The sequence below is a fragment of the Bipolaris sorokiniana genome (assembly GCF_000338995.1).
Source record: "Bipolaris sorokiniana ND90Pr unplaced genomic scaffold COCSAscaffold_14, whole genome shotgun sequence".
NCBI lineage: Eukaryota > Fungi > Ascomycota > Dothideomycetes > Pleosporales > Pleosporaceae > Bipolaris > Bipolaris sorokiniana.
The window spans coordinates 14,659-39,879 of record NW_006911908.1 but is presented as its reverse complement, the minus strand read 5'-3'; the positions used below and the strand labels follow the sequence as shown (position 1 = coordinate 39,879).

Here is a 25,221-nt window from a genome sequence, read left to right as displayed (position 1 = left end):
TGCTGACCGGATCTTCATCACTCCAACTTCACATCTTTCATTCACACTCTTTCACATCTGATATTGTTGTTGCGAACATGAAGGTCTCAGTACTATGCATTGCAACGCTCTTCTCATTGCCGACCTTTGCCTTTCCTGCGAGCATGCTCAAAGGCGACATCAGTAAAACGACCCTTGCGGAATTCACCGCTCTCACGGAGAGGATCTCAAGAGATCTAGAGAGCAAGCGATCAGGAGCCCACGTCAAACGTGCGTTCAATGCAGAGGCTCAGCGCATCAGCACTAGTGGTGACCATAAATATGTGAGTGGCCCTACCGAGATGCACAACATGGAATTGCATTTGCCAATGATTTTTTTATCAGATTGCGCCAGGCCCCAATGATCTCCGTGGACCTTGTCCTGGTATCAATGTTATGGCAAATCACGGTTACCTTCCCCGAAATGGCATCTCCACAATCACACAAATGACTACAGCCGCCAATGAAGGTTTACATGCCTTTGCTCTCTTTTCTACGGAGTGCTAACATCGTTAGTATTTGGTATGGGCCTGGATCTATCCGCATTTCTGGCAGTCTACTCCGCCGTCATGGCAGGTGATCTCACCTCTTTTTCGATTGGTGGTAAACCTAAGACTGGTGGGCTCTTAGGCGGTGTCGTCTCGTCAATCGGGCTTCTCGGAGAACCACAGGGCCTGAGTGCGTCACACAACCGCTTCGAGGTTGATGGATCACCCACACGATCGGACTTGTACGCAACGTATGTCATTCAAGTTTCTTCCTCTTGTTGCGTGGCCAGGATAACTAATTACTCTTAGTGGCGACCCCGTATCTCTCAACTTGGCCTTTTTCGAGCAGCTCCTCTCTATGCCGCTTGGCAAGAACGGCATTGACATTCCCGTCCTAACCGCGTTCCGTCTTGATCGCACGAGGCACTCGATCGCTACGAATGGTTATTACTTCTCGGGCCCTCTACAGACCCTTGCGTTAAATCCCGCCACGTATCAATTCACCTACCGTTTCTTCGCTAACCACACTGCTGAGAACCCTGAGGGCTATCTCGATGCTAAGACACTTATGTCATTCCAGGGTGTCACTGGAGAAAAGGGTAATTATATGTGGGCTCGCGGGCAAGAGAGGATTCCTGAAAATGTGAGTACCTATCGTAACACCATACACTTGCAATTGCTAACGCTCATCATAGTGGTATCGTCGCGTCATTGGTGATGATTACAGCATCCTTTCGTTCACTGCTGAAGCTGTTTCGCTTGAAGTAGCCCACCCCGAGTTGATCCGAGTTGGTGGGAATACCGGCCAGCCAAACTCGTTCACTGGTGTCGATATTGATGACTTGACAGGCAAGTAACCTCTCTGTACGAGCTATATGTGAGACAAATACTAACCTTTTACACCAATCTTCAGGCAACGTTTTTAATGCGCAGACACTTCTTGAAAGAAACAACCTGATGTGCTTTGCGTTCCAGGCAGCTAGCGAAGGTGCTCCTGACATCCTCCGTGGATTGTTTGGCAACATCTTGATCGCTGTGCAAAAGCTGGCATCTGTTCTAGACCCGATCATTGCAGAACTTGGGTGCCCCGAGCTTGTTAAGTACGACAAATCTCTGTTCAAGGCCTTCCCTGGTGCCGGAAGTGCGGTGTAGAGTGTGACTCTATACTTTGCGAACATATTGACCAAATATTTTACCTTCAAATCTTTCCTCGTTTTATTAATACTACAAAGCTTTCGTTTACCTTGGCAGTCCCTGTGTCGTGCGTGCCGCAGATCAGTAAAGTGAGCTATACTGAACTGCAGTGTTATTCTTCCGCTAGAGGTGCCGGACGGGCCAACGCCGGATTTTTCCCCAACAGTACTATCACAAACTTGAAGCTGTAGAGCTCTACATAAAAGCTATTATCGCGAGAAATTTTAATGTAGTAACCTAGTAGTATCATTTATCTAGTCTATCTACTGATATTTAATTGGCAGCTTAATGGGGCGGCCTAAACGCGAGCGTGGTAACGGTGGTGCAGCTGATCGATCGGCTGGCTGCGCACCACCACTACTACTACCAATAATAATATTTTTTAATACTAGCTTGGCACGGCGCTTAGAGCTAGGCTTCTTGCCTATTCGAGAGATTTTGATAGCTTTTTGAAGTCGTTTGTGGGCGGCTTGGCGGGCTATCCAGTGGGCAGCTGCTTCAGCTTTCTACCTCTCACGATCTAGTTTTGCCTGTGCCCGCGCCCGCCGCCGTGCATCTAGTTCTTAAGCTTTAAGTAGCTTTCTCTCCTTTCTAGCTTCGATTATGATAGCTTTTTGGCGTTGTAACTCCTCGTGATCGCGCTGTTTCTGCTTATATTAGTGGCGAGCTTCTCGCACTTTCCGTGGAGACCAGAAAGTAGCTCTACTATAATAATCATCGGACAGCTCGAGCGTACCAGGCTAGATACGCTCCTTCCGCTGTCTCTCATCTATAAGAGCTGCCCGGAGCTGCTTATTTTCCCGTTGAAGAAACGCTGTATCAGCGGATAGTTTCATTATAATTCCTATTAAGCGCTAAAATTAACCTATTACTCGTAGATTAATTAAGTAGCTGCCGAATCGTTCTCTAATCAGAAGCTGATACTACTAATGCGTCTCTATCGCTATTAGCAGCTATAGTTTTGAATTTTTAGAGTATAACTTCTAGATTAAATAGTGAGAGCCCAGTAGCTCTAAAAGCATGGAGAATTAATAATTCCTTAAACGCTGCGCACCAAGCTCTCCAGAATATTAGGAAGAAATAAGATTTAGTGAATAGTATCAGCTCTTAGCTAGTATTGGTGAAGTTTGATAGCTCATTTAAGTATGCGGTAGATAGTGGCTTAAATAATCTAATATCGAGCGGCTGCAGCGTATGCGTTAAGTGCGGCGGGAAGATAGCTAATAGTATCTTATTCTAATTATAATAGTTAATAAAATCCATTATTATATAACTATAGTGCCTATCCATAATAAGTAATTAGTAAGAAGATCGAGCTTTTAGCTTAGTAGCTAGATCGAATACTTATTTAAGCTATTAGAGACCAATATTATCGTTTGACTAGCCAGTGGCTAATGCGGTAATATACATAGTATATATATCTAGATTAAAACCTTAGAGCTATAAGTTCTAGATAGAGCTGGATTTGCTAGAGTAGATAATGCTTAGATCTAGATATAATCTATCCGCGCAGATATACGCGATTAGCGTAATCTATTCGCAATTACTATCTTAAATATTTAATCTTTTCAACTTAGACTTAAGAGCAGCTTTAGAAAAGATTCGGACTAAACGGGACTGTACTCCAATTATAAAGCCTTTCTTATCTATATTATATATATATCGCGGCTCCACCTTATATTAATCGATTTTTTAGCGTAGAAGCTCGAAGTAGAGCTGATATTTCTTTTCTAAATCAGCTCAGCGCCGGCTGCGATCGATTGGCGTGGTGCGCTTAAGTACAATAAGATACGAGTTGCGATAAATAAAGCGATTAACCTAGTAGTATCCGAGCTGCTTCTAAGCTAGCTGCGATGCGATATTTCGAATAATACTCTGTGTAGGTGGTAGGCCTCGCTTAGTAAGTCTATCGATATAATCGATAAGCTCAGCTTCATGTTGTGGGTGGGCTGCCTGCTAGTTTTATGCAGCTGCTTATCTAGAGCTAGAAATACCTCGGTGGCGGCGGCTCAGCGTTCCTAGGTCAACACCATATTTTTTTGCAATTTAAGAGTATATAAGCTTTTCATTAGGCTTTAGCGCGTTAATAGCAGTAAGCGCAGCGTCAATTAATTGCATTATGGTCACGTTATAGGTGGTTGAAGTGGATAGAATAATTGGTGTTGGAGGACGTAATCCGGCGTTGGCCCGTCCGGCACCTCTATCCGACCCTCATTGCGTATGCGCACACATTATGTGCTTATCGCAACTCAACCCCAGCAGCTAACTATCACATCGGACTTCTGGTTTCCCTCGAATTTTCTCTTACCTTTGAATTAGCTGTCTTGAGTCTTGTGCAATTGAAGCTTGTATCAAACACACTATAAACGGCGCCAGAGCAGTGATTTGACTATCGCGAGATCGGGGGTTAGAGAGCGGCCAAAACAGTGGGGTTGTGCCGTGGCTTGGCTTCCCAACCGACTTCATAAATACATACCTGTTATCTTATTTGAATCATACGTCTTTTCAATCTCTTTAACTTCTCATGAAAAGCGAATGCTTCTATGACCATTGTCTCGACCCCGTATGCACCTTCGATACCTCGCTCAAAAGTAGAAAAGCGCTTTACGAAGATGATACTGCGATCACGCTCGTTTTCGCTCTATCACGAAGCCATATGTTACATAAAGAATAAAAATGCTGTAGGGGTTAGCAAAATCTTAACAAAAAAAGCCCTTCTTCTCTTATTTCTTTAATAGCGTATAGCTGCATGATTGATAAATTGCTCTTCTTATATCACTATGAGTTATTCTTATAAATTGAGTAAAATTTATATGAGAGCCTGCGTTTATAAATAAAATATATCATAATATTGTACATCTAGTTTATATCACTTAGTTGTAGAGCCATATTTACATAGAAGAATCTAAAGTAAGAGTATAAAGTAAGTGATTTTATACAACAGCTGGTTCCAAATTTCTCACCGAGTTTACGGACCTCAGTTCTGCAAAATCAAAAGGGGGGGGGGGGCGGAGCCAAGGTCTGAACAACGTCTAAAACGTATGCAATTGCATACACTAATGCAATAAATTCATGCCAATCTAGCGAACCAGCTCTTATATTAATACGACAGGTGTAATATGAGTTATAGGATGCAATAGAGCGGGGAGTTAGTTTTCGCTGATGTAGCCTGTGCCCAGGTTAGAGTTGCGCTTAGGGCTTTACCCTAAGTCAACCCTAGGGTAGAGTTACGCCCAGAAGTTAACCCCACATCAATCCTACCCTTAGTAAGAAGGATTTCCAGGTGGACTAGGTCAATGTCGGATTGCTGGATAGCTGTCCGCGCCACATTAACAAGCAAATTAACACTTATACACTTAAATGTAATAGATATCATAAACACAACTAGCTATAACTACATTGTATATATATATCAGATGGAAGCGTTTGGGAATATTTTTGGTAATTTGCCCATGCACCGTATTGCGATATGTAAGAGCCACCAGCAGGCCGTGGAAATCCCGATCTTATGGAACGCGAAGTTTGGGCGTGCGGTCAAATGCATTATTTGATGCGATCGATGCAACATCACCCACAGTCTTGAAGTGCTTGATGGTAAGCAAGAGAACCAGACTGACAGCGAGGTACAGCTGACCATCACCAGCAAGGAGGAAACAAAGATAGCTTTTACTTACCTGCTCATTAATTTGTTTGTATACTCTCCTTACGCTCCTGTAGAAGGACTCGCTCATGTCGAAGCGAAGTGCGATTATCGAGCATAGTCGATGGGTTATTGACGCAGTCTTTGTATCTAGGCAGGATGCGTGTTGGGAGATGCCGGATAATAAAAATGCATAGAGTTTCCAAATTGCTGAGGGTTAACGATGATCGCTTTGGTTGATCCTCCATACCAGAAACTCGCGGTTCTGGAGTTGTGATTATGATTGTGAGGCGACTAATGGTATTGCTCTATGAGATGATGTGATCAGCATAGTGATCCGGCTGAAGAAGAGTCTTGATAATAACAGTGCAAGGCGTCCTCAACCTAGTGAAATAACGTGTGCAGTCGAGATATCGAAACCGCTCGTCTTGACGCTTAGGTATCTAAATCCAGCGCGCGGGTTGGGGCGATTTACAAGGAGCGGGTGAAGACCTTGTGTGAGGCGTAAATAAATCCGAATAAAAATCATCGCTCTGATAGAAAGCTAGGTTCGCACACATGTCGAAGGCCAATGGATATCTCCGGATCGATGAGTTGTGGAAAACAAGCAACGCGGCAAGGCGACACGGGTTGCTTCGCTAGCTACCCCGCGTAGATCGAATTCGCAGCCGGGATGCGTCGCTCAAGAATATTGTCATCGTCCAAAAACAATAGCAGGAACGACCTTGGGCAAAGAGCAGCTATGCTGTCAATTAGCAAAAATACGTTTCCTGGGTCGCATTATTACACAGAAAGGTGAGAGCTACCTACGCGTAGTGTCACGAGACACTTTGTCATTGACGCAAATTGCCCGTCTGCCCCATGTTCGACCCGCACATTCACTTGAACAACCGAGAACGCTCACTAGCCAAGTTTCGGCCCCCAAGTCGCATTGCCGACTTTAGCCTAAGACCGAGATATGCAGTAGCTGTTTGATAAATTAACCTGTGTCGCTGCTTCAACCCGTTCCCATTGGGTCGCACGTGTTTCCTTCGCTGATGCTATTTCGCACTTTACCATCAGAATCAGAATTTCCAACAAACCGAAAGAGCGACTGGGTTTTCATTTCGATATCTCACCGACATAGTATCATTGCAAGGTCGAATAAAGGTGGCATGATAGGAGACTGATGCAAAAAGCTAGCCTGAGAGTTTTCGCACGTATCATATCGCATTACATCGAAAGTAGCACCTACCAGCATAACCTTTGACAAGCGCAATGCTAGCAAAATCTGAACAAGGCCTGCTTGGCTTACCCTTGGTAGTCTTTCGCATGGTTCTAAGATTTGTAGGCAACGCACCAGACTTACTTTTAACTTGATACAAAACTAACACCAATAAAGCTTCACGAAGATGACGCGAAAATGCTGTACGCACTCAGATCCATGTCCAGAGCATGTCGTTACGAATCCGATGCGCTGCTGTTTCATACCTGCAAACTACAGGATCATGTATACAGGCATGCGAGCGATATCGAATTCGAAGAAGAGTATGGTGATCCAGATAAGATGCACCAGGAAGACTTTAGGTTGCGACGAGCCACCAAGGGCTTAGTGCAGTGCCTACTAGATGGGAAAAGCCCAATTGCGCAGCATGTGCGACATCTCCAGATTGGCACACTCCGGCAAGATGTTTTCGATTCCATGATCGCGCCCGTCCTTGGCAAGGTTCTGACTCGCTTGATCAACTTGCACTCGCTGAGGTACGGCTGGAATTCCTGGTAAATTTACTATATGCTCACAAATTCCAGCTGGGACACTAACATTCCTATTCCCGAATCCGTGCTCGATGTTCTCCACACCACCCATACGACCGTTCGCCTACATGTGACGAATTGCTTGCGAGAAAGGAAACCTCTGGATCGACTTTTGCTATCATCACCGCAACTGCATTCGCTACAGATGAATGTTTACTTTGACTTGGTCGGCGTCTGCCCAATTGTCAAAGGCAGTAGCGAACTCCAGATACTGAAACGCTGTCTAATGCAAGGCAACAGCATCAAAGTGCTACACCTAGCTCTCGAGAACATAGATAAATACCTCTACAGGAGCGCCGTCTCTGACCACGGCATCCAGGACTGGGAGAATGGCCCGTTAAACTTCCATTGGCAGGATGGAGATCGGTTTCCCGCACTGGAAGAATGGGGCTGGAGCGGTTCAACACAGTATGTGTATTCGGAGCAACAGTTGGATATGTGGCGTCGGTGCATGGACTGGACTCAACTTCGCGTCCTGGACTTTGGAGATCATCCTCTCATATCGATGCTTCCATTTCCATCGCTAGCTGGCCATGTTCCGCGACTCAATTCTCTGGCTGTTTTCATCACCGCCCAGAAACAGCACGATATGCACGAGCCGACACGGACAATACCCATCTTCGAAGAGTTTCTCCGCAGCATCCCGGCGCTGGAGAAATTGCGCCTCAGGTGGGAATTCATCCCTGATTGTCTCTCGATGATATTGGAATCGCAAGGTCATAGTCTGCGCGAACTAGACCTTTATCATGCCCGTTCAGGAAATGCGTGGGATCAACACCGGTACATCGACATACTGATGAAAGCGCCGCAACTTCATCATCTACGCGTAAGGCATCTTTTGCCGCAGGGCCCCACCGTAGATTTTCAGGGTACATGGTATGGTCACGCGATCAACTCGTCGCCATCCGCCAAGTACACAGCGATGGAAGATGTTAGTATTGAAGAGAGGGCGCAGAGCGAAAGAAAACACGCGGCCATGATGGAACGCATAAGTAATCGTCGCAAAGCCCTGGCATCTGCTGCCGAACGGACGCCAGAGGAAATAGCCCAGGTAATAGAGTTGGCACGGCAAAACCCTCGTGGGCAATGAGTTTATTCAGTCCATATACGCGAAAAGTTAACATAAAACGATGCTAGGAAGGTAAATTGCTAGTTTACAGAGTATGCGCTGACTTATTCCGGGTGATGCTATGTTGCAAACAAGTTGTAGGTTGATCAAATCGGACACCGGTGACGCTAGCTTTGCATGCAAGAGTTGACAAAGATACACCTCAATGCAGTTTAGTTTACTTTTTATTCTATCTCTACATATACTGCTATCTATTTGCTCTTGCACAACATAAGTGCGATGCAAAAAACTAAAGAAGAGTTAGGCGCGAAGTTTAAGTATCGAACTCCGTTAGTCCACTTTTGCACGGCTCATAGTACTGCGAACATACAACTCATGTTTTCCACAGATCTCCTGCAATTTCGCACTCACAAAGAAGATAAGGTCAAAATAATAGTCAATTGGCATGGAAATAAAACCTATTATACATGAAGAATCCACTCAGTCTATAACTGATATCTACGCTTACTTCTAGTCGATATTACACTTTCTGGTGATAATGGGATACTGCCCAATTGTTAGCATATTTGCATTGGTCATAGATACGAGGAACTGAGATATAAAACGTACCGTATCTGCCCATAGTGCGTAGTAGCGACTCAATGATTGACCGAATATGGTACTAGATTGGCATTAGTTCTGGTAACGAACGGAGAGAGTGATGATGACTTACGGAGCTTGCACACTAGCAAACAGGGTTGCTCCAGCATCTGCTTCGTAGCAGTACTTGAAGTTTTGGTTGCTACCTACGGTGCTCGTGCCCGCCAGTCTGGCGTACGCGTCCACCCCGAGATCGAGCTTGTGGTTTGTCAATAACAGGATTTCAAAAAAAAAGGTCACTACGAGGAGTGTACTTACAGCAGCATTTGAGATTGCGGAGTTGTCAAACACGATGCCAAATGTGACTTTTGGGATGCTGGATCCTGCAGTTAGCGCATGCACATGCGATGAAAGATCGAACGACAACTTACATATGCGCAGTAATCTGACCATTCGCATCCAGTGTCCATGAGAATGGGTCGGTGGAGTTCGAGATCTGGGGCTCTTTAAGATCACCAGTCTTGGTTGGCGTGTCGCTCTCGCCCTGCGGGGTTGGGTAGCGCATGGCGTAATCCCAGTTGCCAAAGTTGACTGCATATTTGGTGTTACTGTTCAGGATGTCAGCATGCGTTGAAAGATTGGGAAAGTCGTAGCTCACAGTTCGAGTGTAGCGTCACCAGCAATGGAAGCCAAAATACGGAAGTCCGGTCCGATCGTGACGATGCCGGGAACTCGGAAACTTGCACCAAAGTTGTGGGCGCCTGATATCAGTCAAGTTAGTTTCCCATGTCGCGTACGTCGAAAAGCGTCATGTACGTACCAAACAATTCAACCTGACCAGTATGGAAGGAGAGCGCGCCCTTGGCATTGAAGTTGAGTGATGCATCGACTCTTCCATTGGTTCGGAACCACACGCTGGATTCCTCGAAGCTCTTGAGATCACCAAGGGTACCCTAGTGCGGTGAGTAAAAAGTTCATTATGATGACACGCGAAGCACTTACAATAACGGTCACACCAGCGGCGGTCTGGATGTCGATGTTGAGCTCCGCCCATGCTTTAAAGTACAATTCATCCACTCCCATCCCTTGTAAGCTTGGGCAATTCAGATCTTGGTCGAAAATTGGCACCGAGATTGTGTCCTGTCGAAGATTAGCTGTTGCATTAACAATGCTAAACGCGATGACCTACGGCGATGCGATGGCGAACTCCGGTGTAGGTTTCATCGACTTTCTTGTGTTTGTCAAACCATTCGCGCACATCCCCCGACCACCATCTGGCATGCAGCTCAGTGTGATGGAACTCGCGCTTTTCCTTACGCCACGTATGCTCTAGCCAGGCCTTTCGATCTCCACCGAAGTCGTTCTCGATCTCCAGTGACCGTTTACGAGAGTCGTGTTTTGCAGCTGCAGGCAGTGTGGGTTAGTCGGCAATCTGGTTGTAAACATTCCAGTGGTAACCTACCAACGATAGTGTCCCAGTATCCCGGATCGTCGCTGTAATCTATGCGCAGTAAGACGTTCGATTTATCAGCTCGCTTCTCGATCGGCGAGTAGTCGTAATCGAAGGTGAAGTCAAAGACTCGCGCCGCTTCCAAACCACGCTTGACCAAGTGTTTGTGAAGATGCGAATGGTCCGTGGACGGTGTCATGCTCACGGCAACGGCATACCTGCCTGGCCCACAGTCTCCGGGCATGTCCACAACAGTACCAGCCACTCCAGTGCCTTTGAAGATGACATCGCAATTGTGGTCGTCGGAAAGGTTCGCGCATACAGCTTTGACTGTTTGGCGCTTTTCGCCAACTGTGTTGTCACAATCGAACAACTCCCAATGTGAACCGTCGCGTTTGTCGATGGAGGTCAACTCTTCCTCGGGGCCTGAAATGTATTAACGTGAATCCACAACAGCTTTGCTCCATCAACGTACCAGACATAATGTAGAAACCGAACGCGGAATCGTTAGGGTGCACGCTGTTCCCGGCCTTCTTTTGACCACCCATTGTTCGATCCAATTTGATGTCGAGCTTTTCTGTATCGGACTCGGGACCGGGTTTGGGAAAAAGATTCCTAAGCTCGATTAGCCATGCATCGTCAACAAGAACGCGAGGAAACCAACTCAAGGGGCACCGGAAGATTGATCGGTTTCTAGAATCTTGTCAGTATATTGCACGGCCTTAGGAACGGTTTGACTTACTGCACCCATGGCGCTACCCTTACAGCAGAAGGCCAAGTCGACGTTGAACCATGGTGTGGGTACAGAGCCACCACTACTACCTGCGACCTTGCAACTGTGCGTATTGCCATTCGCGTCAGGCCCACCTTCTGGATCCAATGCAATTCTTGTCTCGCCTTCTGGACACTGCGAAGCTCCATTGCATGCGGGTGCATAGCTGAGGAAGTCCGTTGTGCCTTCATTCCAGTGGCACGAAGAGCTGTCGATGCCCTTGTCGCAGCAGTATGAAACGCCCTTGCCACCCTTGCATGTTCCTATAGGTGTTAGAACTATAATGGACAAGAGTTATGAAAATTCAAACCTTGCTTGGTAGTGACGAAGTTTCGATCTGGTAAAACTTAGTAACGCGGTTCTCTCGAACATGCCTTCAAACGTACCGCCACAAACACCGTCTTTGGGTTTGCCATTTTTGAGTGATACACACTCGGTGGTCCAACCACAAACGTCATCGATTGGTCGTTCCTGAATGGTTGTCAGTCTTGCCTCAATTATGCTCGCCTCTCAATACGTGAAGAAACACGAGTTATTGTAACGCACTCCTTTGCAGCAATACTGTGCTATAAGACTTTAGCGCGAATTAATTGGTTTCAGACGTAACTGAACTTACCGAATCCGAAGAAACACGATTGGTGTGACCCGCCAATGTACGGTTCACTGCTGGAAGCAATAGGAACTGTGCTAGAGTCACAAGCGCTATCGCATTCGAATCCACCTCCTCCTGCAGATGATGTGGTTAGTAATAGCATCATATGGGGCAGGAGGAATACATACTTCCAGACCACTCACAAGTTTTGGGGTCCGGCGTGCTATCAATAGGGCAACATAGCGTCTCACGTTGGGCTTTTCCGTCCTTGTCAACACCGCAATACTGTTCGGCACCAGCAGATCTCGTTCCTGGGCCGCACGATTTGTTGCAATCTAAGGAAGGCTTGTCAGCGATGGTCTGGGTTACGAACAACAACCTCGAAACAAATGCCAAACATACCGGACCAAGTGCATGAATTGCCAGTAACCGAGTCCCAATCATCATCTTGTGAATAGTTGGGATCGTATCCGTTCTGAGTAGCGAAAGTGCCGAGTTTCCCACCAAGGAGGGCCTTCAACGCGGTGTGTTGAGTATCGTCCAGATCAATGGCCCAGACAAACAACCCGAGCAACCTTGAAACATTAGCTGAAAATTGCAAACATGTTTTTTTCAGTTGCTCCCTACCCTTGCTCGTTTGCGAAGTCTACCTTCGTTTGGAGGGTCTCTTGGTCATCATACGAGACCCATTGGTTTTCATCAAAAGTGAGATACTTCACGCCTGCTGTTTTGTCGTGTATCGCATCCAAGTCGTACATCTTGATACGGGCTTCAATCTCGGCATAAGATAGCACTCCAGATTCGCCCTTCGATGAAGTCAGTACGAGATGTGATGTCGCAATAGAAATGGAATTACCGTGCAGGACCCAGCGCGGCCCGGGGCTGAAAACGGGCATCCTGGTTTGGTACATGAAGAATCTTCCAGAGTGTAAGAGCGTCCGTAAAAGCCGATCCCAAGGTTCAGTTTGTCGGCGGGAACGTTATTCCGCCAAAACAGATTCAAAGTATCTTGTATCTCGGTGAGGTTGGTGTGTGCGTAGACGATTGATCCGATTGTTGATGCTGGAGAATCCCAGCTTCCGTGTCTGTGCAGAGTGTGAGCGACTACAAGCAGACTCCTCCAATTATTTGCGAGATACTCACATGTCATACGTCATTACATTAATCCAGCTGACGTATTTGTGCAACTGGTCAATCTTGAACCAACGTAGGTACCAGTAGGAGCTGGGCGCGGTAAAAGAGAGTCCAAAGCCAGAAGCAGACGCCTCAAAATATACAGAAATGTATTCCATCAGTAAAACAACTAAGTGAGAGAAAGGTCAGTGTTCCCGGTTAATGTAAATATACAGTTCGCAGGGCGTGTTTCCGATACGTACAGTTTTGCACATCGTCGGGTTTGCCGCCTCGATCTGGCGCCCCTGGATATTCCCTATGACCAAGGTCAGTCTCCAGATACTCAATCAGGCAGATCGCTTACCAGTCAATGTCCACTCCGTCGAAACCATATGTCTTCATGAACTTGTACAGATTCACGGTGAACTTGTTCCGGTTTGCTTGGGTCCGAGCAATATCTCCCCATACTGATTGGGTGTCTGTATCGTTATCGGAGAAGGTCCATCCTCCAAGAGAGATCCAGATCTTGAGTCCAGGAGCTTTCTGCTTGACAGCAGTGATTTCAGAGAAGATCTTGGCGCTTGTCTTCGGCATCGGGACGACTTCCTAGTAAGCGCACCAAGATTAGCTTTATATTAACGAGTGGGTGGCGAACGCACAAATGTATCGGGTGTAATGTAGGCAAATGCGACGTTGAGATGGGTCAAAGAGTCTACCGGTATGTCATCGACTGACCTGCCGGCACAACCTCGTCTTGTCAAGGACCATGCTTCCCAGTATCTATTCTCGATTAGATCCAGTCATTCAGCATGACAGTTGACGTACCCAATGACAAGCTTTCGCACATCACCCTTGTTGTGACCTGATGCTGCTGGCTGATTGCAATTGCTCTGACACCCTGTGCCACAGTAGGCTTCTAAAGTTCCGCAATAACCCCATGCTCCACAGCAAACGTTGAGTGGGCATGTACTACCCAATGTCTCCGCACCCTTTCCACATTCTGCTTTTGCTAAGCAGTTGGAGACACATACTTTGGGGTTGCAATAGTCCGCATCTCGACCACACTAGGAAGTCACTCTAGTGTTAGCTAGTGTTCACGATAGTATGGACTCTTCCAGAGAACTTACAAAGCCACTAGTGTTTGTTAGTATCTTAAGAATTGACGAGCAGGCCTTGCTGAACTTACCTTTCTCCATTACAGCAATCTCCATTGGGACAGGGCGTTGTTCCCGAACATTGTGCTCTGGGAAACAGGCGATGAGTAGCTGGCGTTATGTCTCTCGCCTTGAGCAAGTCTTCTGATCTAGCATTCTTGTGCGTATGGTGCTCGCCATGGCTATGGTGGCTACTTGTAACCGGGTTGATAACAGCAAATGTTGCAAGAAGTAAAGGAAAAAGTCTGACCATGACTGGGCCTGTACCGAGGCCACGTACGAGCCTCAAGTGAATAAAAATTGCAAAAGATCGAAGGAACGAAACTTGTCAAAGTTCACCGGGTTTCTAGAGATCCAAAAGCGCCAGAGGATGCCAAGGAATCTATTATGCTTCAACTAACACGTGACTATTGTATAAGCACGTCCGCTTCCAGGGACTTATTTTAGCTATCCATATCTATTAACGCGCGGGTCATCATCGGACCTAGCCTCATCTCGACCCGCTCCTCGCGCACGAACGTCCGAGGGGTGTGTCGGCCTGAAGATACATGTTGGTGGATCCATGAGCTCTCCCAAGGCATATGCAGATTGCATATTGGTGGAAGTACGATGTTTGGGGCCAATTTTGGAAGCGAGGCGTGGAGTTCCCGTCATGGATTTTGGGGGCGCGATTTAGCGCAGGTACCAGATGACTACTAGGCCGTGCGGACTTTATCCAGGCCGTCCTCTCGGCTTGGCAAAATCTGCAAGGAACAGCGGAGAGTGGGGCAACTACGCCCCATATGTGTAGGGATTTTCGAGACGTTTACGGGTAACCAAGGATAATGAGAGCGCTGTCCGGTAGTTGCAGCCTTGAGCGGTTCAATAACGGCGGTTGGATGAGTCTAGCCCTACATCATGAATGATTTTGATGTAACCTGGCTGCTTGTCAGGCCCACACCTCGCATGTGAGGCGCAATTGCATGCTCGCTACAGAGTCGGCCCATGTCCTATGCATGTATCGTTTTGACGCCTCCCGCGGATACCTGAATCCCTGTTCAGCTCCATGATCAGCCCGTGGAAAGTGATATCAAAACTACACCCATATCGCGAAAAGTAGTAGCGCCCCTCGAGGTCTGACTCTTCACCTAGTTACGTTCGCTACTGTCGTTCCTTACCATGTTCTTCGAACACCTTACACTCATTTTATCATGCTTGTTGCTGCAGGTGCATGCATTCCGCTTCTCACCCCCTAGCGATGACACTGCCTTCGGTATCAATTTTGGCAAGCACGTCGGCCGTGAGGAAGATCGACTCAACCGCTACCTATGGGCTGGGGTTCGTGACTCTCCGTATGTAGTGCATGACCAAAAGGCCAAAGTCATCACGTACAGACTCCCTCTTCGCAAGCGTGCGCAAGACCCCCTGATCGGATTTCCAAATTGCTTAAAATGCGCTGGCGGAGCCCGGTTCAACGGCAATCTCGATGTCGACCGGGATCTTACCGCCAGCATTTTGAAGAGAGCGATCAAGCCTGGTGGGCAAGATGGCCAATGTCTTTTCTACGGTCAACGTGAAGTAGGTGCCAAACCAGCCTCTTTATCAGGGGTGGCATCCACGTTGTCATGTTCATGGTCTCAAACCAATCCAAAAAATGGTGAGAAAACGCGGGCTATTTGGGTGAGTATATTTTCAACCTCAATGCAATTAAGGATCCCTTGCTCATGGCTCGTATAGGATATGTGGCCCAAGGACGAGTCCAGGGCGTGCGATAAGCAGACGGAAACTTCTGGCTACGATTACTACTGCCTGAATGCTTGGGAACCGAAATGCTGTTGGTAAGGAGCCTCGAACGATCGGTTCTGAACACGTACTGACTTGCTGTGCTTGTTTCTAGGCTCAATGGTCTCTGGGGAGAAGGAGGAAAGGAAATCATGGAGAACAACATACCGTCCCGTGATGCACGCGAACTGAAGACTCGACCATACTTCCAACAAATGTCGCAAGCAATGGCGGAAACCTGTACCGGAGATGTGTACGTCGTACACGAGCACTATGATGAGCTGGCAACGTATCAACCGAAGGGTCAGAACCCTTCCATTTGGATTAGCCATGAATTACCCGCTCTGAGGCGAAGCCAGTTGCGGGGAATATTAGGCAAAGTATGGGTTATACCAGTCGTTCCCGCCCTACTCAGCGGAGTAGAGGGACTCGCTGCCAATACCGACCGCTCCACTTGGCAAGATCAGACTAAAGTATTGAATTCAGGCGCAGCGAGGAGGTACGTCGAAGATCATGAAGGAATGGCCTTGGAGTGGAAGATGATCAGAGAAGCCCTCCGGCTCCAGGAGCGTCAGCGGGCATCTTCACCCCCTAACAATAGCACCCAGGCCTTGGAGGCTAGATGGCAGACTTGCCGCAACAGTGCAGCCGCACGCGAGGCGAAAGGGGCGGACTACTTTGGTTGAGAAGTTTTGGTGCAAACTGCCTTCGGTCAGGCGGGGAGCGCGGTCACGTGATACTTGCATAATATCAGGTAATAGTCTTCAAGGAATCTCTGATTTCCCAGTAGCTAGTCAATACACGACCATATGATCCCTCGAAGAGTTGCTTTTGCAAGTTCGTCATGTTAGCTCTTAAACAACTTTTAACGGGAATTTTGAAGGACGATAGGACCTGTCACGCTTCGAACTTTTTCTATCATCTCCTGCACACCTCTTCTAACGAACAAAGCTGAAAAGTACAAGCTAGATATGCACACTTTTAGGTGTCAAAGCCGTTGACTCCTAGTAGAACCAGTAGAACCTTGCAAGCGTGACTCTAGTTTTGCTACTCTGGTCGTCTCCAGAGTTCCTTCGGACTTCTTAACACATTCACATTCGGTGCTCTACATAATTAGAAAGAAACATTGGTGCCATCATGTTTGTGCTTTCAATTATTCAGATGAAATCGATTCGACTAGTAGATTGACATTATTATTGACTACGATTATTGACTACATAGAAGGCGCTGACGTGCATAGCATACTAAGATTCAATTACCGTATTTCAAACTCCGACGCAAACGTAGTTGTCAATCCAAAGTGCGCCACAAGAAGTTCCAACAGCGGGGTTCCACTTGTAGAAGTTGTTCAGGTCAATCTTGTACGTATTGGCAATGTCCCAGCATCCGTCGTTCTTGACAACCTTGTGAAACTTCTTGCAGTTGCTCGTCATTCCAGCTTGGTAGGGTGTAGGGGTCGCAATTCCATTTCCAGGCTTGGTTGTCGTAGGTGGTGGCGTACTGGTCGGGCACACATACTCGCCCTTAGAAGCGTTGAAAGTGCATAGAGGAGGCTGAACCCACGACGTCGTGGTGGTTGGCTTCGCCGTGGTCGATGGCCTTGTCGAAGTCGTCAATGTGGTGACACCGATGATGGATACGCATACATAGTATCGGGGCCAGAGTGTGGCGCACGAGCTGCCAACGGCAGGGTTCCAAGCGTAAAACTGGTCGAGTGAGATCTTGTATGTTTGGGCAATATCATAGCAGTTGTCGTTGTCTTTGACAAGATAGAACTTGTTGCAAGTACTGATCAAACCTGCCTGAACGGGTGTAGGCGTAGCGATGCCGTTTGTCGGGGTAGCTTTGGCAGAGGTTGGCTTGATCGTGCTGCTCGGTACTGGTGTTGTTGATGGCGCTGGTGTAAATCCAATAGTGCCGACACAAATGTATGTCTGCGGCCATAGGCCTTGGCAAGAAGTTCCGACTGCGGGGTTCCATGCGTACAATTGATCCAGGGTGATTGACTGCGCTGCTGCAATATTGTAGCAGTTATCATCCTTGACAACGAAGTAGAACTTGTTGCAGTTGTTCACCATGCCCTCACGGATCGGTGTGGGAGTGGTGATGCCGTTGGTAGGAGCAGGCGTCGTCGACGATGCCAGGCTCGTAGTTGGAGTCGGAGTCGATACAGGGACGCCATAGTTGCGCTCCGTGCAGTAGGAGTTACCCTCGACGAGCTTGCAGCTGGAGGCGAGCGACGGATTCTGGGATGGTTAAAAAACTGGACCTATTTCAGGTGTTCATGACTTACATAAGACCTGAGATTGTCCGTGGAGATGTACCAGTCCTTTGCAATGGAATCGCAAGTATCCCCAGAGGCCACAACATGCCAATTAGAGCAGTCTGATACTGTGTCCGCGGCTGCAGTGGTCGGAGGTTCCTCTAGGTATGCCGCTACGGACGATGCCTGGAGCGCAAATGCGAACACGGTGTACATGTGTTTGGACAACATCTTCGGACTCAGAACGATGGATCGATAGCGCTCTCAGATCTGGCAGTAACGGTCTCTACAAATTCCAATGTCACTATTTATCAAAATCGACATGACCAATGCGACACCACATTCACGGCGTATTGCGCCCGCCACCTGGCGAAGGAACTGCTGTAGCCTGCTCATCGTGATAGTATCTGGGTAGCGTGTGCGCCTAGTGCAAGCTTCGGGCTTGTCACGATACTTGTCGAGATTAAGCCGTGTCTACAAATAGTCCGGGTAAAGAAAAGCAAAGTCCAACGGGTGTTGGTGTGAGGTCCGTCCCGTGCGTTCAGGCGGACCGCAAGCACTTCCCGCTGTTACGCATGGGGCTGGGCCGCATTGGGACTAGCAAGCACTAAGACGCCTCTCGTGCTTTATTCCACCAATCGGGGCGTTGCTTTGCAGAATGCAGGGTCCACCATATTCACTGCGTCAAGCATTGGGCTGCGGCTCGTTTATCGCCGCCAAGAATCGGCATCATATTCGCCCTCCCTCTATGACCTCGGCTGCCTTATGCTACTCTTAGATAGTACTGGATGCCTGATGTGTCTGAATGGCACAACGGGAACATCGTAGCTAATGACCGCGGACCTGCGTTATTTTCCAGTCTAGCGTAGTTAAAATCACGCCAGAGACTTCATCGTCTAGACACGCCTAGCGCATCCTCTCAACTTCTTGGCCCCATTCCACGGCAAAGGCAATTACTGTATTCAACCGGTCGCTTGTCTCAGGTTGAATTTATGTCAGGTACTGCTAGGCTTACAGCGAGGAAATTGAACGTTTGCAAATCTCTCCACACCCTGCGCCATGCAAGCATTGCACAGCATAGTTTGGTTTCCAGGTCGATGGTTGTTCCCCATGGCCATGCCTTTGATATCTCAACTTTCTTGATTCCTCGTTGATTGCCCTCTGGCGTTAACCACACCGAGATGGTCTCTCTTTCACACTTCCTGGCAGCGCTGTCATGTATTGGCGTTGCAGTCGCCGACCTCCAATTCTACAACTTCACCACTGCTAGCACCAACCTCACATCAATTTGTGTTGATGTCTTGAACCTCCCCATAGCCTGCGATCCCGCACTTGAATGGGCTGGTCGAGGACGCTTCGAGGACGATGAAACACTGAGTCTTGTGTGCACAGCTCAATGTACCTTCGCTCTTGACACATGGCTAAGCCGGGCAACCAAAGCCTGTAAAGACCGCTACATTGACCGATCGGGAAATGCGATACTACCAGCATACTATGTGGAGAGCGTCCGCGAGAATTACAACGTTTTGTGTCTCAAGAACGGGTATGCTCTTAGCTGAAGTATAGGAACGTCTTGTATCTGATTATTACCTAGTAACAACCTTTGTAACTCCGTTCTTCGAAATGGTTTCGGCGTCAACCCAGAAAATCAGTCTAAGACCAAATCCTCAGGTAAGAGTGTACGAACAAAAGTAAAGCCCATCGAACTAACATGCATTCAAAGTACCCACCGTGACATGCGATGATTGTTTCCTTAAGCAGATGCAGACGAAGCTGCAAATGCCTCTCATGTCTAACTCCGATCTCGCGTCAACATTTACGTCTCTTACTTCGGCATGCAAGAAGACAAACTTTGCAGTGACGCCGCCTGCAACATCCACAGCTTGGATAGTGATGTAAGCTAACTTCTTCTCAAATAAGTTCGATTTTGGTTAACAGCTCAAGCACGACTACACCAGGATCTAGTGTTCTTGTCCCAACTCCGACAGGTTGTGTTGGCACTTTGTACAGTATTCGGAGCACCGATACATGTCACTCGATTGCGCTATCTCAAGGCGTAAGCACCGTCGACCTCTTGGGTGCAAACAACCGCCTCCCGTTTTGCCGAGACTTCCCAAAACAAGGGAGGGTGTGTATTAGCTCAGACGCCAAGTGTAAAACACGAACCATCAAGGAGAATGACACGTGTGCCACGATAGCCGATGAGGCTGGGGTGACTTGGACCCAGATTGTTACCTGGAATCCATTCTTTGGAATCGGATGCAAAGGAATCAAGAACTATGTCGGCTTCACAATGTGCGTGTCTACTCCTGGTGGCGGCGCGGTCGACCCCAGTCCTGAGCCAGTAACGCCCACCTCGACTTTCACCTTGCCTCCGTTCGTCGGTACGGAGGCTTCATTGCTTCCTGCACCCACCATGGGCGGCATGATCAACGGATCAGACATCTGGACCTTCCGGTTTGCCGAAGGCACGCGCATGGACTGTGCAGCCTACGCTAATGGGACAGACTTTACTTCGGGCGCTTCGTGCGATCAGGTCGCAGCCCAGTTCGGAAGTAGCACGACGGACCTCATCAGATGGAATCCTTCTCTCTCTCCCTCTTCCTGCAAGCTAAACGGTCAACTCACCTATTGCGTCCGAGCGGTCACTCTGCGGTCACATAACATGACACAATATTGTACACTAGAGGACGTGCCGTCCCCTGGTAGCGATTGCAATACCTTCTTGGATCTTTGGAATCTCGATAAAGAAACGTTCTCTGACTTCAACCCTTCCGTGGGTAAAAAATGTGAGAACTGGGCACTTGGTAAGTAAAAGATTAAATGCGAGAAGACTTGGAAATTGCATGCTGACTGCTAAAATAGGAACGAGCTACTGCGTGTTCGCGCGCCATTTTCGACAATCCAGCATAATAGCGACCTGCAACAAATGGGACATGGCCAATGTGACGGACTGTACGTATACCCCAATTGATGCACATTTTTTCGACTTCGCATACAATTTGACCACTTCGCTAACGGCTAAACACAAACAGACGGTGAGGATGCATGTGGAATTTTCGAGAGAAAGCATGGTCTTACCCATGGGCGGTTCATAGCCTGGAACCCGATGCTTAACAATGATTGTTCGGGCATGCAGCGCTACAACGACTATTGCGTGGGTATTCCAGGTAAGCACTCGCAAGTTGAGGCCCAGTTGGAGATTGATGAGACTAATTTGACCAGGTTTCACGCCGACGATTAAGTCGAAGAGATCGGTTGCAACGCAGACAGCTGGCTAATCTCGGTCCCAAGCTGCCATACCGTTGAGATGTTCATCCTATCTTGAGATATCCCAATCGACTAGAAGCACAGTTAGGAGGCTTAGATTATCATTTCGTCGAGAAATTCTGTGCCCCACTCGCTTGCGTAGCAAACTCCCTATCCGTGTTAATATACACGTCTGTCATGATATATAATATATTCATCTGTTGATTACTGCAAGCAACTCGACTATATGTATTGTAAAACGTATCTTCTTTATCTAATATCATTTTAATCGTTCTGACAAATTGATAAATGATATCAATATAGTATAAGGTTTTGTGGACAATTAAATTCTAGATAGGTCTATGTCCCGCGTAGGATAATAACTAAACCGCGTGCGCAGAGCGGAAGCTGCAAGTGCACGAGAGTGTACGGGTACGTCTAAAGACTAGGCATACAAAATAGGGTTATCAGAGTGCGAAATACTAACTTTACATAGCTGATTACTTAGAAACCATGCGTATTTACAACGGCTATTAGCTACCTGCTAGATATAGGTTCTATGCTAAGGATTAAGCGGGCGCTGATGGTGGGGCTTGTGTTTACCCGCACTAACACGCGTTACATCCCGCATTGGCAAGGTTGACGGCAATTGAGTAGTAAGGCTAGGCTAGAAACACTCACTGGGGTTTTTGTTTAATTCTATCCCTCTTGTAGACGCTGTAGCTGAATTTTTATCCCCAAAAGTTACCTAATTACATATAACATAGCTCACGTGCCCTCTGTGACCTTGCCTCTTTTAGCTGGTCTTAGTACCCCCGGTCAAGATTATCTACTATTTACTAATAGATACAGTATACTAGAAACTTTGAAGTATTAAATTATAGAAGAATAAACGTATAGCCGCAGTTCCTAAGGACTTGCTGTTATCCTTTGAACACCTAATAGCCACTCCGGGTGCTCAAAGAATCACCCTTCTTAGTTAGACTTCGCAGTAGGCTGACTCTAGTTTAACATTATATATTTGGTAATTGCTAGTACTAGACCTCATACTTAATGGCGGATAAATTGTAGATGGCAGTCATTAGCGCGGTAAACTTAGCCCTAGTTGATCGTCTTATTGTGTATAATCCTGATTGGTCTTAGAGATGAGTAAGTTAGCTATAGTAAAGTTATAGTACTGTCTCAGCTTCCGTCTATAAGCGGTGGGATAAGTAAGCTATTCATTTGCTACTATGAGAAAAGGTTATGCTGGTCATGTCTGGATACGTTGCTTGAGCGCTGTTGAGATGGGGCAAGAATCCTGGGCGCTGGGGTGACTACCTAGTCTTATGATATAGGCTCACAGATATAAAAGACAGCTACTAACTATAATGTATAAGTTCACTAGTCTTATAAACAACTCCAAACTGGATGAGAACTCCAACTCCTATACCCTAAGAATCTTTCAATAGCTTCAGACCTATGCCTCTCTTGCCCAATGTTCCGCAATGTTTCCGCAACGAACCGATTAGGCCTCCATACCTCCATAACTGTATAATACAATCGCCGAACTGCCGTTGCATTCTTATCACCCTAGTCTCTGCTCTAGTCCGCTTTCACACCAGGCGCGTAGTAAGATAATTCCCAAAAGCTAACGTCATAGCCCATTTCGCACTTAAGCATGAAGGTGTCGATGATGGGCATTTGCTGAGTCGCTTTTGCGAAGGCAATGAGGAGCAAATCTATGGTTTTTGGATTACCATGCTTGAGGAACTGCTCGTCGTCATCGTCTGTGGGCGTGCCGACAAAGTACCCATCTCTAGTCGGGGTCACAGAATTGAACGCGATTTCCATTTTCTTGAGCGAAGGCCAGAACAGTGTGGAATGTACATATCTCATGGCTTGATGGCCAGAACAGGGCAGGGTCCACGTAGCTACTCAAAACGAAGGATGTCAGATTTTGCGAAAACACACACAAAGAGGCGCTGAGTGGATTATAGAGAGTGCCCACCGGTAGAATCGATGAAGTTGCTGTTTGGTGGTCCATTGGAGAATTCTGGTGAAACTCAAACTCAGCCACTAAGCCATGTAAGAGTTTCGTTTGGTCAAGCAACTTTACAAATGTTGATCTTTGTTTAAGCGCAGCTATTTACTCGTATAATCCCCCAAAGCTCCCGTAAATGTGCTTCAGGTTAGGCAGGAACGCAGCAAGCTGAAGCGCAACAGTAGGCAACATCATTCGCCTATAGCGGCCGTTAAGTTGGAGATAGCTAATATTCGAAAGCGTGGGTATCCTGTCAACCCCGGAGAGGGTTAGGTAGTTACTGCGAATTCGGCTGTCGAACTCCATACAATCACTCAGGGACTCCGGATCCAGTATGGATAGCCGCAAGTCGGGAAGAAGCCCTGCTCCCTCCTATTGTTTCAGGATTGAGAACAAATCTGCAATGCTCTGGGTGAAGACATGGTTGTTGGCCTCCTGTTCTTCATTGGTCTCCATACATCTGCCCTGTTCTTGCGAGTATTCTGGGAGCAGTATCTGGTAACTCAGTTTCCGTGCGTATTTGCAACGATTGTGGGTTACAATTGTTTGTAGTCGATTAAGATCCTCACTCCTGACATGCAGACGATGGAATGTAATAAACTCGACAGCTTCTTTCCATTGCTTAGAGATTGTCGCATACGATGGTAATGCCGAAAGATTGCCACTGTTTCTTTCGGTGAGAGGGATTGCTTCTTGTTGCTGTTGAGAATATCGATCAAGATATCTGGCCATCTAATTGATGACCTCCTTGGGGGGGGGGGGTGATCCATTGCGATATACAAGGAGATTCTCAAGATCAAACCGAGTGCTGCGGTACAAGGGTTCTATGGATCAGGTGTGGGTTCTGTGAGAGAGGGCGTTGATGACCACACGTTGTTAAAAGTGGCAAGTATGGAACAATGCCAAGGGGCTACTCAGTCGAGCTTCCTCCCGACGTCCCCGTTGCAAGGTCTCCTTTGGTCTGTGTACTGTTCCACCAAATTAGCGCAGTCACGGTGGCGAACTTTTATTGGGCTCACCCAACTAAGGCCTAGTGCATGATCACAACTTTCATAGTGCGTTTAATTCACATGATCTTATACATGCTGCATTAACAACATAAATGCTTGAGTGAGGCCCATAGTCGGATCGGGTGGAGTCTGGTTGTGTTATGTGTTGCTGCTCGATCTACAAAAAAAAGCTACTTTTCAGCACCTTATCCCTAAATCAAGAACATTTCCATGCCGACACGACTATACAACACCAGTAGTCTTTCCAGAAAGAGCTACCACAAGCATTACCATTTTCAAGCACGCGATTCCACGCGTAAAGTTGAGTTGTAATTATTGCGTTCCGCTCGGCAAAGAGCTGTCGTGCTTTGTCAGTTCACCAGTACTTGAACAGATCCGGGTTCGACTCACGTAGCAATAATCCCCTTCTAAAGCCTGCGCAAAATTATTGCAGTTGCTAACAGCGCTGTTTGCCTGATTCGGAGTTGGAAGTACGAGGCCACTGGTTGTGCCTGGTGTCGGTTGAGCAGACCCGGTGACGCTGATTGAGTCGGCAGTTCCCACACAGTATGCTTGATTTTTCCAAAAACTTGTCTTGCAGTCGGTAGAGACAGCAGGGTTCATTCTGTAAAACTGTGCAATATTTAAGCCGAAGACACCAAGGACGTCAGTGCACGTGAACCCCTTAGGTACGTCCGCAAACTCGGTACAATCAACATCGTAACCCTCCTGAAAGGGATTGTTAGTGGCGGCATATTGATTCTTTTGAATCTTGGTGACTTACTCTTAGAGGAAATGCGAAGTCCGGACCTGCTACAGGAGGATCTGGGCGATCCACGTAGGACTTCCCACAGTAAAGTACACCTTGTATAAAACTGCAGGTTGAAGAATTGACATTGGCGTCCAGGTCAGGGTTCCAGAGCACAAGTTCCTCTAGGGTCACACCATTCACAGCCGCAGCTAAATCGCACTGGTGGCGATGATACGTTCCCAAGATGTCAGTCTGCATCTGCGAGCCATTGAAGTAAGTGTAACAATCATCGCGTGTATTGGGAGCGAGAGGAGCGCGCGTT

The 25,221-nt window shown here is 47.3% G+C and overlaps 7 protein-coding genes across 7 annotated transcripts; 4 read left to right on the top strand and 3 right to left on the bottom strand.

Moving 5' to 3' along the window:
• Positions 1-77: 77 nt before the first annotated feature.
• Positions 78-1,658, top strand: COCSADRAFT_98431 (uncharacterized protein; the record flags this gene model as incomplete). Its single annotated transcript, XM_007705489.1, has 6 exons — positions 78-302; positions 364-487; positions 535-757; positions 816-1,149; positions 1,202-1,333; positions 1,389-1,658. The coding sequence occupies 6 exons, from the start codon at positions 78-80 to the stop codon at positions 1,656-1,658; spliced, it is 1,308 nt and encodes a 435-aa protein (XP_007703679.1).
• A 4,703-nt stretch (positions 1,659-6,361) lies between these two features.
• COCSADRAFT_39940 (uncharacterized protein) lies at positions 6,362-8,318 on the top strand. The gene is made up of 3 exons (XM_007705381.1): positions 6,362-6,666; positions 6,722-7,080; positions 7,129-8,318. Exons 2-3 carry the CDS (start codon positions 6,743-6,745, stop codon positions 8,222-8,224), a joined length of 1,434 nt encoding a protein of 477 aa, XP_007703571.1. The 5' UTR covers positions 6,362-6,666; positions 6,722-6,742; the 3' UTR covers positions 8,225-8,318.
• A 395-nt stretch (positions 8,319-8,713) lies between these two features.
• COCSADRAFT_345491 (glycoside hydrolase family 18 protein) lies at positions 8,714-14,517 on the bottom strand (the record flags this gene model as incomplete). Its single annotated transcript, XM_007705488.1, has 26 exons — positions 8,714-8,749; positions 8,813-8,864; positions 8,916-9,040; positions 9,101-9,158; positions 9,214-9,390; positions 9,441-9,543; positions 9,603-9,735; positions 9,785-9,922; positions 9,972-10,186; positions 10,245-10,658; positions 10,708-10,852; positions 10,975-11,282; positions 11,391-11,475; positions 11,621-11,670; positions 11,800-11,931; positions 11,999-12,171; positions 12,224-12,402; positions 12,453-12,681; positions 12,740-12,899; positions 12,973-13,025; positions 13,074-13,315; positions 13,369-13,489; positions 13,535-13,773; positions 13,837-13,843; positions 13,896-14,124; positions 14,379-14,517. 26 exons carry the CDS (start codon positions 14,515-14,517, stop codon positions 8,714-8,716), a joined length of 3,942 nt encoding a protein of 1,313 aa, XP_007703678.1.
• A 504-nt stretch (positions 14,518-15,021) lies between these two features.
• Positions 15,022-16,310, top strand: COCSADRAFT_163643 (uncharacterized protein; the record flags this gene model as incomplete). Its single annotated transcript, XM_007705487.1, has 3 exons — positions 15,022-15,420; positions 15,580-15,680; positions 15,740-16,310. The coding sequence occupies 3 exons, from the start codon at positions 15,022-15,024 to the stop codon at positions 16,308-16,310; spliced, it is 1,071 nt and encodes a 356-aa protein (XP_007703677.1).
• Positions 16,311-16,889: 579 nt separating this feature from the next.
• COCSADRAFT_345486 (carbohydrate-binding module family 50 protein) lies at positions 16,890-18,103 on the bottom strand (the record flags this gene model as incomplete). The annotated part of the gene is made up of 3 exons (XM_007705486.1): positions 16,890-17,099; positions 17,184-17,870; positions 17,918-18,103. 3 exons carry the CDS (start codon positions 18,101-18,103, stop codon positions 16,890-16,892), a joined length of 1,083 nt encoding a protein of 360 aa, XP_007703676.1.
• Positions 18,104-19,988: 1,885 nt separating this feature from the next.
• Positions 19,989-21,131, top strand: COCSADRAFT_99373 (uncharacterized protein; the record flags this gene model as incomplete). The annotated part of the gene is made up of 3 exons (XM_007705485.1): positions 19,989-20,694; positions 20,753-20,842; positions 20,923-21,131. Coding segments are annotated over 3 exons (1,005 nt in total), but the record flags the coding sequence as incomplete, so codon positions are not given.
• Positions 21,132-24,365: 3,234 nt separating this feature from the next.
• On the bottom strand, positions 24,366-25,157 carry COCSADRAFT_29528 (uncharacterized protein; the record flags this gene model as incomplete). Its single annotated transcript, XM_007705366.1, has 3 exons — positions 24,366-24,506; positions 24,560-24,877; positions 24,933-25,157. The coding sequence occupies 3 exons, from the start codon at positions 25,155-25,157 to the stop codon at positions 24,366-24,368; spliced, it is 684 nt and encodes a 227-aa protein (XP_007703556.1).
• Positions 25,158-25,221: the final 64 nt, after the last annotated feature.

What these genes read in the sequence shown, in the direction of transcription:
- COCSADRAFT_39940 (XM_007705381.1), top strand. Translation starts at nt 6,743, where the DNA reads ATGCTGTACGCACTCAGATCCATGTCCAGAGCATGTCGTTACGAATCC. An exon ending in ATCAACTTGCACTCGCTGAG is followed by an intron (nt 7,081 to 7,128) that starts GTACGGCTGGAA and finishes CACAAATTCCAG; the next exon opens with CTGGGACACTAACATTCCTA.